At 38.4% G+C, this 12,821-nt stretch overlaps 2 protein-coding genes across 2 annotated transcripts; one reads left to right on the top strand and one right to left on the bottom strand.

Annotated features, from left to right (window-relative positions):
- Positions 1–2,673: 2,673 nt before the first annotated feature.
- LOC110907476 lies at positions 2,674–3,392 on the bottom strand. Its single transcript, XM_022152455.1, has 2 exons — positions 3,221–3,392; positions 2,674–3,152 (listed from the first exon to the last, which is right to left on the bottom strand). The coding sequence occupies exons 1-2, from the start codon at positions 3,390–3,392 to the stop codon at positions 2,674–2,676; spliced, it is 651 nt and encodes a 216-aa protein (XP_022008147.1).
- Positions 3,393–5,652: 2,260 nt separating this feature from the next.
- LOC110904015 (gibberellin-regulated protein 6) lies at positions 5,653–6,659 on the top strand. The gene is made up of 3 exons (XM_022149821.2): positions 5,653–5,806; positions 6,001–6,058; positions 6,161–6,659. The coding sequence occupies exons 1-3, from the start codon at positions 5,744–5,746 to the stop codon at positions 6,340–6,342; spliced, it is 303 nt and encodes a 100-aa protein (XP_022005513.1). The 5' UTR covers positions 5,653–5,743; the 3' UTR covers positions 6,343–6,659.
- The last annotated feature ends 6,162 nt before the right edge of the window (positions 6,660–12,821 follow it).

Raw genomic sequence — 12,821 nt, forward strand, 5'->3', positions numbered from 1 at the left:
CGCACCCTATGTCAGACTGATTTGACATGGTACTAGGTTTGAGTGTCTGGTCGTGTACCTACCCCTTACATACGCTGCGTATAGGCCTCTACGCAGCGTATTGAGGTAACCCTATACGCTGCGTATTGACCAATACGTAGCGTATGTAAACCCTAAATGTGCAGATAGTCTGCCATGGTGTGCAAATAGTGAGGGCCATAATATAAGAAAAATTAATAAACTAGTAGCAACAATTTTTCGAAATAATTTATACTTGCTCCGGTTTCTTACCACCCACATGAGCTACAAGTTAAGCGCAAAACTTTTTTCAGCAAGTTGCTACATAGATGAAGTTAAAGTAACCGGAATATCTCACTCTCTTGTAACCATCATTAGTAGTCGTCGTCCACCACCACAAGGTCCACAACCACCACATTATAACTTATTTAACAAATTAAGAAAATGCTATGGGGGTATTTTTCGTTTAATATACTTATTTAATATACTTATTATATTATATTATTATATTACTGTTCAAGTCATTCACTTTTTAATATATAGAAGAATGCTATGGGGGTGGGGCCATTGGTATGACACTAATAATAAAGGGGTCATGTGCGGATCGGGTCCAACAAGTGGTTGTGCACATGGAAATAACATGCAAATATTGGATGACAACAGTCGTTTTACATTCATCCACTCTTTTATTTACAAATATCCCAGATCTTTACTCAATTATTAAGGACTCAACTTGTACACACATTCAATACAAGCACCATTCTTGTTTGCTCAACCGACTGTTTTTGATCCAACATGTTAAGTTTCAAACATATTTGACTGATTTTATTTATAAAGAGATCGTTAAAACATGCATGATTACTTTGATTGAAAGGAATATGGAGTAGCAATAAGAATCATAGATAATAACTTTGATTGTGATCAATAGAGGCGGTGATGAGGGTGTGCGGGGAGGATCACCGCACATGGCCGGTGATTTCGAGAGGCATGTGTTTTTAAAAAATCGGATATATATATGTTAATTTTTTTAAGTAGTATACTCATACCAACTCCAATATAGGCCCATTTACAAAACAATTTTTATGGTTTAGAAGTTAGCCCCTTTGACGTTGGGTTTACCGAGCCCAATACCCATTTAATTTTAAAAAATAATAATAAAATATTACGGAATAACACATGAATTCTAAGAGACGTCACCGGTGATCAATACTGTATTCGAACCCTATAAATATTTTTGATTGCACTAACTTAATTTTGGATGGTCTAAGAAGAAGAAACTTAACTTTTAGAGAAAACTTTGTTCAAGATTGCTAAGAATTAATAAATGTGTTTGCATGTGACATTGGTTGCAATTTTGTGTTGTAGCAAGACGAGTGTAATGCACCTATGTTTATACTAATTGAGGCACTTTTTCATAAAAAGTTACTAATTCAGGCGCATGATGATCAACGTTCGATGATCAGTGCATGATGATCCATTGCCGGTCATGAGTATTGCATCGTTGGTGTTGGATAATCAGTCGTAGGTTGATCAGCTATAGTTATCATCTTATAAGGTCAGCCTTGACCGCGTCTATACTAATGCCAAAAAATATTTGTGATAAGTAAATTAGTTAATTTTGTTTTGAATTAAATATAGTGGGATGTTTAAAAGTTAAAACCTGGTATGTTAGACTAGTGGGTATGGGGAAGCTCATCCCCATGAGGATGAGCCGCCACGTAGGCGTCACATCACCATCTCATGGAGGATGGGTCTCCTTGCTTGTTGAGGGGGGTGGAGGAATGAGCTACCCTACCTAATTTTTTGTTGTTTAATTTATTTTATTTGTTTAACTTTTATTGTTTAATTTTTATTGTTTAACTTTTTTATTTGTTTAATTTTATAAAAACAATTCAAAATTTAAATAAAAATAAGACACAAAAGAAGATAATAAAATCCATTACATAACATAAATAAAAATTACATAACCTAAAAAAAATTAAACTACCTAAAATTTATAAAAAAAACGACTAGATTTAAAAATTTATAAAAATGACACTACTCGTCTTCGTCTTCGTCACCGTCCCCGACGTTTGCGTTGTTCCATATATGTTCTACCAAATCCTGTTGAAGGTTTGAATGCGTGTAGCCGTTGGTTAGTGCGAACGAGTTTAAATCCTGTTGCGTCGGATCGACCAGGACAATATTCCCGTAAGATGCATTCTCACCATACTCACAAATCGCCCGACCTTCGTCTTCAATAATCATGTTATGGAGCAAAATGCAAGCGTACATACAAAGGCGCAACCTCTTCTGTGTGAACGCATGTGCCGGTTGTTCAAGGATTGCCCATTTTTTTTTGTAAAACACCAAAACAGCGTTCGATGTCTTTTCTTGCAGCTTCTTGATGCTTGGCGAATTTTTTTCCTTTTCTCGTCCTCGAGAAATGGAATAGTCTTGACAATTATAGACCAAGACGGATAAATTCCGTCAGCAAGATAATACCCACGTCTATACTCAACCCTATAAACTGTAAAACGGGTGTCCGGACCGGTTCCATTAACGCCATCGGTAAAGATCGCCGATTGGTATAGCACGTTGAGGTCGTTGAGTGAACCATGGAGACCAAAGAAAGAATGCCAGATACACAAATCTTGTGAGTCCACGACCTCAAGTATTAGGGTTGGATGGACGTGATCACCTCGCGTGTATTGGCCTTAGCCACGCATTCGGGCAGTTATGCCACGCCCAATGCATACAATCAATGCTACCGAGCATTCCCGGAAACCCGTGCCGATGAGCTTGGTACAATTGTTGAACATCATACGCGTTTGGTTTCCGCAAATATTGTTTGCTATACAGTTTCACCACATTATTGCAAAACCGATACAAACATTCCCGCGTACTTCTTGCCGACATCTGTAAGTACTCGTCCAAATCGTCAGCCACTTTCACGTACGCCAGTTGGCGAATGGCCGCAATACACTTTTGTAACGTGGTGAACCCGTCATAATTCCAAGCATCGGGTCGTTGCGTGAAAAACGAGTCTAGCCCCGCCAAATCATCAGCAATCCGTGTAAATAACCGGCGACTCATTCGGAACCTTCGTTTGAAAATGTCGGCATTGTAAAGGGGTGCATCCAAAAAATAATCGTTCACCAATTTCTCGTGCGCTCCTATCGTAAAAAATATATAAATATGAGGAAATAAGGAATAAGGATAATAAAATTTATTAATGACAAACCTTGGCGGTCTCTGTTAATCCGTATTCGTTTGGTAATAACGCTTTCAGACGAGACGTCTTCCACTTCCTCTTCCTCCTCCATAAGAATCTGCGCCGCCTTTACCACAACGTTTGCGTAAAGCATCTCCTCTTCCTCCGAAGAAGACGAGGACCACCAAGAATTAGATGTCATTGTAGATGAGAAGATATTTTTTTATAAAAGAATTGTATAAAAATAAGAGTGTTTTGGGTTGAAATTGGAAGAAAATGGTGAAAAATGATATAAATTGAGATGGTTTTATAGAAAAAGAGAATTTTTTTTTATTAAATGTTATAGCCGTTCAACGGCTACATTTTCAAATTCAAGGCCCGTCAAGATCGTCTAGTGGGAGTCAGGGGCGAAGGTTTATTGGTGCCCGTGGGGTGCACCCGCCCACCCCAATATTTCGATTAGAAGTGTATAGGTTCCGATTTTTCGTCCGTAAATTTTAAAAATTACATAGGATCGTCTCCCCCCAATTATTTTTCCTAAATATTTATACAATATATAAATTAAAGTAAAGTTTGTTACCACTTTGTATATAAGTAATGGGTAGTTTTGTAAATATATTTTAACTCTTATTTGTTTAATCATAGGTTACCCACCACACAATAAACTTAATCACAAATTTTTATGTCTAAGAACGGGTCCTTTGAATGAATATTTTTTTTTTAGTTTTATTTGGAACTACTATTATTTGACTTGACCCGAATCGATAGCCGACCTGAAACATAACGATAGGAAAAAAAATTTGGGTCCCATCACTTTACGCCCCCTCAAAACTTTTAGCCAAGCTCCGCCACTGGTGGAAGCAGATATTCACGGGACGGGGCGAGGGGCGATGTGGAGAACCGGCGCCGGGCCACGCCGGGCATAAGCTGGCCCCCATAATGTCTAGTATTGGCCTAAAATTAAGCGGGCATGATATTAGTTTGTAAAGCGTAAAAGTGCAAGGATGCAAAAGTGATAGGGCATGTGCGAAATCACATGGGGGTTACCTCGGTTTTTGTTGATATATACATGCACCATTTAACTTCTTTTTAAACATTATCTTCAAAGTTGAAGCATATAAGCCCTTAAAACAAGAAACTATAAAAATGTCGTTATTTTTGTATTTCATTTGCACATGTCCCACGATCATAATCCTTGTTGTATTCCAAGATGCCATCTTCTAACTCGAGTCTTTTGTGTTGATTTTGCAAAAGCGAAAGATGTGTCTTTTATAAACTTTCTTCGACGTTGGGTATAAAAAACAATTACACAAACTTACTAATTTTTTAATAACTATAAACACACACATATACATGGGAGAGATGAAATGCAAATATTTTTTTCTTTTAAAAAGCGTATGACAGGTTATAAAAAGTAAGCAACATGATTGTTATATTATTTTATGGTTGTTTTTTTAAGGCCGGAGAGTGTGTTATAAAGCCCTTAGGGGCTTTATCACGCCACATTAGATCCACCTAGGTATCACGTCATATGAGGGGCTTTAAAGCCCCTCCCTTTAACTTGCATGGCGCGGTATAAAGTCCCCAACTAAAAAAATTAAAAAAAAATTTTATTGGTTGAAATTAGATGGGGCCACCAGCACACATCGTTAAAGCTCGTTAACACTTAACATGCTGGCGAGACATGGATGGCGCCCCCCTTTGAAATCGATGGTGTGGAGGATGGCGCCCCGGGGACGCTATGAAGGGTGATGTGGCGGGGTGGCGCCATGCCACACCCACCGGCCTAACTGTAGTATGTATACCTTATTTTTTTATATTTCAAACGTCTGAACATAAAAACAAGATCTAAGAATCCACAAAAGAGCTTTTACCTTTAGAATAGTGCATCTAATTCTATAAATCAATGATACAGTGATGTTACACAATTTTATAACATATATGCATCAAAACCATTAGAATAGTGCATCTAATTCAAAAAATTCTACGCACTATTGTGATTGTTTCGACATGCCGTAACAAAGTCAATTCATTGAAGCCATTACAACACTGCATTAAACTTGCATGCGTAGTTGTAATAACAAGCCACTATCATAGGCGTACCAATATGGTCCATTCTAAGACCATTACATGTTTCTAATATGGGTTGTTTTTTTTTTACATGAAATGTATGACAACCAATCTATGAACAACTTAGCCTCCCAGATTTTTCATTTCTCATCTCAAGAAACATAAATATCATTGGCTTCATAGCATTTATATAATTAGGATATTATATAAAATCACATATAATATTGAAACCATATATATTTATTTTATTAGACAGCAATTAATAATTTTAGCAGGGATAAGAGGGAATGCGGCCACTAGACTTATGTCGGCCCCAATTGGAACCAATGATTCAAACTAAGACTAGTACGCCTACGGTGTAAATGTGGACCGGCATGCAGGCTACCACAACTATATCAACTGTTTCTTCATCTATAAATAGCTGCAACACACCCCATCTTTCTCCATCAAACCATCTTCCCGTCTTCCATCTCCCGAACCACCATGGCTAAGTTCTTCGCCGTCTTCCTCTTGGCTCTCATCGCCATTTCAATGCTTCAAGCCACTGTAAGTCTATTCAATTTCAATCTCCAAATGTTTGATCAAGGTCGTGTGATAATACGCTTTATGTTTTGGTTTATTGTTTGCTAAAGTTTATAGTTACCTTAGTAAACTAGAATTCACTCGGCGTAGCTGACTTTTAGCATGCATATTAATTAGACCACGTTATTTAATACATTTCTTCTTTTTTGTTAAATTAGGTTTATGCTAGTGGAGGACATCGCGGAGGATTTGGACCTGGAAGTCTAACTAGCTCTCGTAAGTTTTTTTTTCAATATGGTATTTCTGAACAAGTTCCTGGATAACAGGTCTCAAGGTTTCGATGATATTAATAATTTGTAACATTAATCGTTGCAACAGAGTGCCCGGGACAATGCACAAGGAGATGTAGCCAAACTCAATACCACAAGCCGTGCATGTTCTTCTGCCAAAAATGTTGCGCGAAATGCCTGTGTGTTCCACCTGGTTTCTACGGAAATAAACAAGTTTGCCCGTGCTACAACAACTGGAAGACCAAGGAAGGTGGTCCAAAATGCCCCTAGATCAATCGAGTTGATCAATAATTATACAATTATTAACATCGGTGTTCATGCCCTAATTACTGGAGTAATGTTGGTGTTTGAATCTACTATATATGTTGTAGTACTTGCTTTTTGATCTTCAGTAGTTATTGTAACTTGTAATAGTGTGAGGTCCCATTTGATCAAAAGTGAGAATGGACTAACGGATTATTACTGTTAGTTAGCTTTGCCGCACTCCATTGGATGCTGTTATTGCATCTCACATGTGATTGGGCCCCATGTATGTCACACTTGATATTTTCATTCTATTATAATATAATATATTTACATATTTGGTATTCTTACTATACATGGGATGTTTATGTGGTGAATTTTTGTACATGATTTTCGTTGTTAGAAATTAACCTTGCATAACTCATGATCGAGATCAAATTCCATTTCGTATCACATATTGTTAAATAAAAAGAAGTTTATATTTAAATATTACAATGTTATTGAAAATTTATTGATAAATGTAGTAAAGTATGATCAATATAAATGTTAGATCAAATTAAGGATTATGGTGTAAAGAAATAATATTAGCCATTGAAAAAAATACCTCCTGACAAGGACGGGTTATTTGTGTAATATGTTATATTGTTAAGTCACCACTTAACTCTTAAAAAAATTTAACGCCTACATTTTTAGCCTTTAGCCATTGGCCAAGGTTGTCGAAAATACATGGTAGGAAATCCTCATCTTATCATATTAAGCTAAATACATATATTTGTGAAACTCATGTTATCTCATTTTACAATGCCATATATCAAAGAGGTCCTCTAATTGGTCTACTCGCCGATTTGGATTTAATAACTGAATGAAGTGAAGTATATTTCTAGAAACTATAGATATTTCATTAAATTTATGTACTATACTATTTTTAAAATTTTTATGCATAGATAATAATCTTAAGTAAAAAGGGTGCCTTTAAACGTTATTGAGCGCTAGCGTATGATCTTGCTCAGAAGGCAGCTTATCTTTACCTTTTCGAGATTGTAAAATGGACGGGTTATGCCTGTTGGTTAACGCATCAAATCAGCTAATAGTTTTTGTCAAAAAGTAGTTTACTTTTTAAAAAACTTAGTTTGTTACATGTGATTTTAGTTGTGGGATATTTTTGAATATTGGAATGTTGTCATGTTTAGTGGTTTCATGGGGCATGACTGACAAATTATAAGTAAAAAAAGGTTCTATGTTTTCACTTTTAGAGGCACTCTTTGATGTCTCATTAATACATCTGCCCAAACATATAACTTATGTTCTCATGGTAATTAACAAGTACAATATTTTATTATTGATAATGTGCCTTTTAGATTTAGAGATTGGTTATATGAAGCGAATAAGTTAAAGGTCATTATGTTGGCAGAGTTTATTACTCGAGGGGTATGATGCATTCTACACCTTGTCACACAACATTGCATTTGCATATATTTTTTTTGTTAACTCAAGAGCAGTGGCGAAACTTCACTCGAATGACCAGGGGGGGGTCGAAAACGTATATACTAAAAAATTTCTATAGAACCGGGGGTCGAAAACGTATATACCCAAAAATTTCTATACGAAAACTACATATATAACACTACTGAGCGAAAAGTTCGGGGGGTCGGGCGCCCCTCCCCGCCCCTTCTATACTTTGCCACTGCTCAAGAGTTGCGTTGTTCCGATTTTGTTTATAATTAAGAGAAAGTCGGCTTTGCTATATTATCACGTTAAATCACCGATCCACCGTACAGGTATAAAACTAGTTTATATTATTATAGAATGAGGTACTTTTTGTTTATTAAAATTTTGAATATGGTCTCTAACTACGAGAAAAATACACAACTGGCCCAAAACTATACATAAACGTAACATGAATACTTCATGAGATGAATTGACGTTAACTTTTTATGTTAAATTTTAGTAAAGTAAATGACTAAAAATGCCAGTAAATATATAAAAACAAGAGGAGAAATGGAGGTGTGGGCAGGAGTAGAAAACTGACCATGGGACTGGGGTCACATACATTGAATGAGATAAGCACACCATTGAGTGGTGTTGCATTTGTGTGCAACTTCAAACCTTTTGTTTTTTATTTTATGAAAATGCGGGAAAAAAACATATATATATATTTTTGAACGGCTGATTTTTCCTCTTAGATACTTACACTGTCACACTCCGATTTCCACACGTTTCACCGGTGGGCCCGGTGAGGGATTACCGTGACGTAGTTGGCAACAATATAGTCAAATCACACAATATTTAAATGCACAGTCATAATTGTTCAGAGTTTCCATCCAACGTCGCTGCCTCATATTCAAATCTTTCTGATTGAACAGATGCTGAAGGCTTTTGTGATCGGAGTAGATCACAAATTTAATACCATACAAATAGTGTCTCCATAGCTTTAGTGCAAATACAACGGCACCCAACTCCAAGTCATGGGTGGTGTAATTCTTTTCATGCACTTTTAGTTGTCGTGACGCATAGGCAATCACCTTGCCCCTCTGCATAAGCACACAACCCATACTGGTGTGCGATGCATCACAATATACGACAAATTCTTCCATTCCTTCCGGCAATGTCAACACTGGAGCATTGCTCAGCTTTTGTTTGAGGATATCAAAAGCTTCTTGCTGCTTAGGGCCCCAATTAAACTTTATACTCTTTCTAGTTAAAGAAGTTAGGGGTGCAGCAATTCTTGAAAAATTTTCGATGAAGCGTCTGTAGTATCCTGCCAGACCTAGAAAACTACGAATCTCCGTAGGCGTCTTCGGCTCCTGCCAATTCATGACGGCTTCAACCTTGGCGGGATCCACTTGGATACCACGCTCACTCACCACATGTCCAAGGAACTGGACTTCTCGTAGCCAAAATTCACATTTAGAGAACTTGGCATAAAGCTTTTCTTGATGAAGCAGTCTAAGAATACATCGAAGATGCTTCTCGTGGTCAGCTTGACTTTTGGAGTAGATGAGGATGTCATCGATGAAGACAATGACAAATTTATCCAAATACGGCTTGCAGACGCAATTCATGAGATCCATGAATGCGGCAGGTGCATTAGTGAGCCCAAAAGGCATCACCAGGAACTCAAAGTGACCATAACGAGTCCTGAATGCAGTCTTGTGCACATCTTCGTCTTTGACCTTCAATTGATGGTAGCCTGACCTTAGATCAATCTTGGAAAAGTAGCTCGCTCCTTGCAACTGATCGAACAGATCGTCGATCCTGGGCAAAGGATACCTATTCTTGATTGTAACTTTATTCAGCTCACGGTAATCGATGCATAGACGCATCGAACCATCTTTCTTCTTGACGAACAGGATTGGCGTTCCCCAAGGAGATGAACTTGGTCTAACAAAACCATTGGCTAGCAGATCATCTAGCTGCGTCCTCAATTCTTTCAATTCCGTGGGTGCCAATCTATAAGGTGCTCTTGCAATAGGCGCTGCTCCTGGAATGATGTCGATACTGAATTCCACTTGCCTGTCTGGTGGCAAACCAGGCAGTTCTTCCGGGAAAACTTCAGGATAGTCAGAGATGACTGGGATGTCCTCAATCTTGGGTTTCTCCTCACCGATAGTCACCTGTGCCATATAAATGACACATCCCTTCTTCAAACATCTGGATGCCTTTAGCATAGACACTTGCGCAGGCAATCCATGTCGAGTATCTCCCTGAATGGTAAGTGGTTCTCCAAACGGAGTCTTGATTACCACTTGTTTCTTTTTGCACACAATTTGGGCTTGGTTATGCGATAACCAATCCATACCCAATACTATGTCGAAACCAGCGAGTTTAAAGGGTAACAGGGATAAAGGAAATGAATGATTCCTAATGGATATAACACATCCATCTAAAACAGTTGAGACTGTTCCCATAGTCCCATCAGCTAGTTCTACCTCATATTTCACATTCAAGGTTTTAACAGGCAATTTTAACAACTCACAGAACTTATCATCCACAAAGGATTTATCTGCTCCAGAATCAAATAATACTCTTGCGAATACATCATTGATAAGAAACGTACCGGTTATGACGTTGTCGTTCTGGATAGCCTCTTGAACATTCATCTGAAAGACCCTCGCATTGGTCTTTTTCCCTTCTTCAGCCTTCTTCGCTAGTTTCGGGCAGTTAGTCTTGATGTGCCCTTTTTCGTTGCAACTATAACAGGTTGCATCTTTGAGTTTCTTGCACTCAAGAGTCCTATGCTCAGAGGACTTGCAGATCCCACATGCCTTCGGCTGGGATTTCTGCTCATATTTGCACTTTCCGAAGTGGTGCTTCTTGCAAACATTGCACTTGGGCCTATCGCCCGACGGTCGGTCATTTTTCTTGGTCTCTGATCCCTTCTTGTGGTCACGATTCCCCCGGTGCTTCTTGCTTGGCCTACGTGAATCATCATCTTCACGTTTCCTCTTCTCGGTGTCAGCATTTCTCAGAGATCTCTATCTCACTGCATCCAGTGTGAGAGACAGAGATATATCTGCCACGGATCTAAATGTAGCAGGCCTAGAAGCCTTCACGCTAGCTTTGATCTCCGGGGCCAGACCCCCGATGAAACGTGCGATCCGTTTAGGTTCCGGGGTCACAAGGTACGGAACCAATCTTGACAGGGTGTTGAAACTTGTGAGATAAGCCTAGCAGTCCAGGTTATTCATGACCAGTGATAGGAAATCAGACTTTATCTTCTCAACCTCGTGCTGAGGGCAGTAGTTTTCCTTAATGAGAGCAATAAATTCCTCCCATGACATGATATACAAAACAGCCTTCCCTGAGGCTTGAACCAATGATCTCCACCACGCTAGGGCTTCACCCTTAAATGACTGGGATACAAACTTCACCACATCCCTCTCAGCACAACCACTAATGTCCACCACAGTGTCCATTTCGTCCAGCCAAGTCATGCAATCCACCACGCCTTTTTCCACAGTAAAATCTCAGGGCTTGCAAGAAACGAAATACTTATATGTGCAACCCTTGGCGTGAGGTGCATTATCGAACACTATCTTCTTAGGACGGACACTATTCTTATTCGATGAGTGCCGATCGTCGTCCTTCTTAGGCTTAGACTGGGTCGAGGGTGGTTTGCTGTGATGCTCAGAATGGGTTTTTGGTTTAGAGTGTGGTGCAGATCGGGTCCTGCTTCGAGACTCGCTATACTCCTCATATTGCCGATCTAAGGCCGCCTTAACAGCGCCGTCTACTAAAGCTTTGAATTCAGCGCCCGTTATATTAATTTGGGCGTTATCATTTTCATCCTCCTTTGATTGACTATTAACTCCATTTGGGTCAGCCATTGAGATCTTGATCTGCTACAAGGAATATGACAGAAATTTATTTAGAAGTTTATTATGGAATTGCCTTTTATGGCAATTCATTAACCATGGTAAACATAGACCATATTTGATTAATTTGTTACTCACTTTTATTTAGGATTTGAATATAACTTATCCTAATTACAAACAATATTGTTAGTGGCACAGAAGCCTAGTCACATGGACGTTTTATATATTATCAGCCAGGATTTTAGAGAATCAAGACATGATGGTTTGAACCATAGTTGTTTTACCTTTTCTGACAGAGAGTCATAGACTACAACTGTCTGTTGTCTTATATGACAATAAGTATGGCCCGTAGGCACTACATCACTAATGGATGTTTGATAAATGATCATCTAAATTGATGATTTAAACCCATGATTTATAAATCATTAATTTGGGTTTTGGAATCCTTTGAAGGATTCTTATATAAGAATGACGCGTGTGATTTTTAACGAACCGCATCTGCCAAGAATGTTAACATGTTTACAGAGGTTAACAGGAATCTGAATCTTTTACTCAGGTCTCACCATCTTGGTCGGGCCTTATAATGACACCAGGCTAGGTCTCACCATTTAAGATCCTTATTTAGGCAGACTTATTTAAAAGGAATGATTTTTAATTTATTTTATATAATAATGTATTAAAATGACAAAAATGAAATTTATAAATTTAACATTCCATTAATCATAATAATGATTACATACTGCCCTAAACGGGACTTTCAATTGACAAATACCTACGCAGAGGTTTACAGAAAATAAGTCCACGCAGGGACCAAATACAAGGATAGATGTCCGCACAGGGACAAAAAGATAAGTCCACGCAGGGATTGAAAGGAAATTGTCCACGCAGGGACTACACACTATAAATATCCACGCAGGGACTAAACAAATAAATGTCCACACAGGGACTTGATTTAAAATAGGAATTAGATTAGAACATATAAGGACTAATGATCTCGCTTCTTCTTCCCCTTTAACAGGTTTGCTAGGCCTTTAAGGAATCCACGATTGTTCTTGCGTTCTTGCTCAAAGTCTCGTTCTACCCTATTTAAACGGTGAAGGATTTCTTCCGGCTCCGGTGGGGAAAAACGTGGCTGCTGCAACGGTTGTTGAACCGGAGTTCTAGTAGGTGCTGGATACCCATGAGCTGCGT

The sequence above is a fragment of the Helianthus annuus genome, chromosome 14, assembly GCF_002127325.2.
Source record: "Helianthus annuus cultivar XRQ/B chromosome 14, HanXRQr2.0-SUNRISE, whole genome shotgun sequence".
Lineage (NCBI taxonomy): Eukaryota > Viridiplantae > Streptophyta > Magnoliopsida > Asterales > Asteraceae > Helianthus > Helianthus annuus.

Coding starts and splice junctions, on each gene's coding strand:
- LOC110907476 (XM_022152455.1), bottom strand. CDS start 3,392: ATGACATCTAATTCTTGGTGGTCCTCGTCTTCTTCGGAGGAAGAGGAG. Junction 3,153..3,220: donor GATTAACAGAGACCGCCAAG/GTTTGTCATTAA, acceptor TTTTTACGATAG/GAGCGCACGAGAAATTGGTG.
- LOC110904015 (XM_022149821.2), top strand. CDS start 5,744: ATGGCTAAGTTCTTCGCCGTCTTCCTCTTGGCTCTCATCGCCATTTCA. Junction 5,807..6,000: donor TTTCAATGCTTCAAGCCACT/GTAAGTCTATTC, acceptor TTGTTAAATTAG/GTTTATGCTAGTGGAGGACA. Junction 6,059..6,160: donor TGGAAGTCTAACTAGCTCTC/GTAAGTTTTTTT, acceptor TCGTTGCAACAG/AGTGCCCGGGACAATGCACA.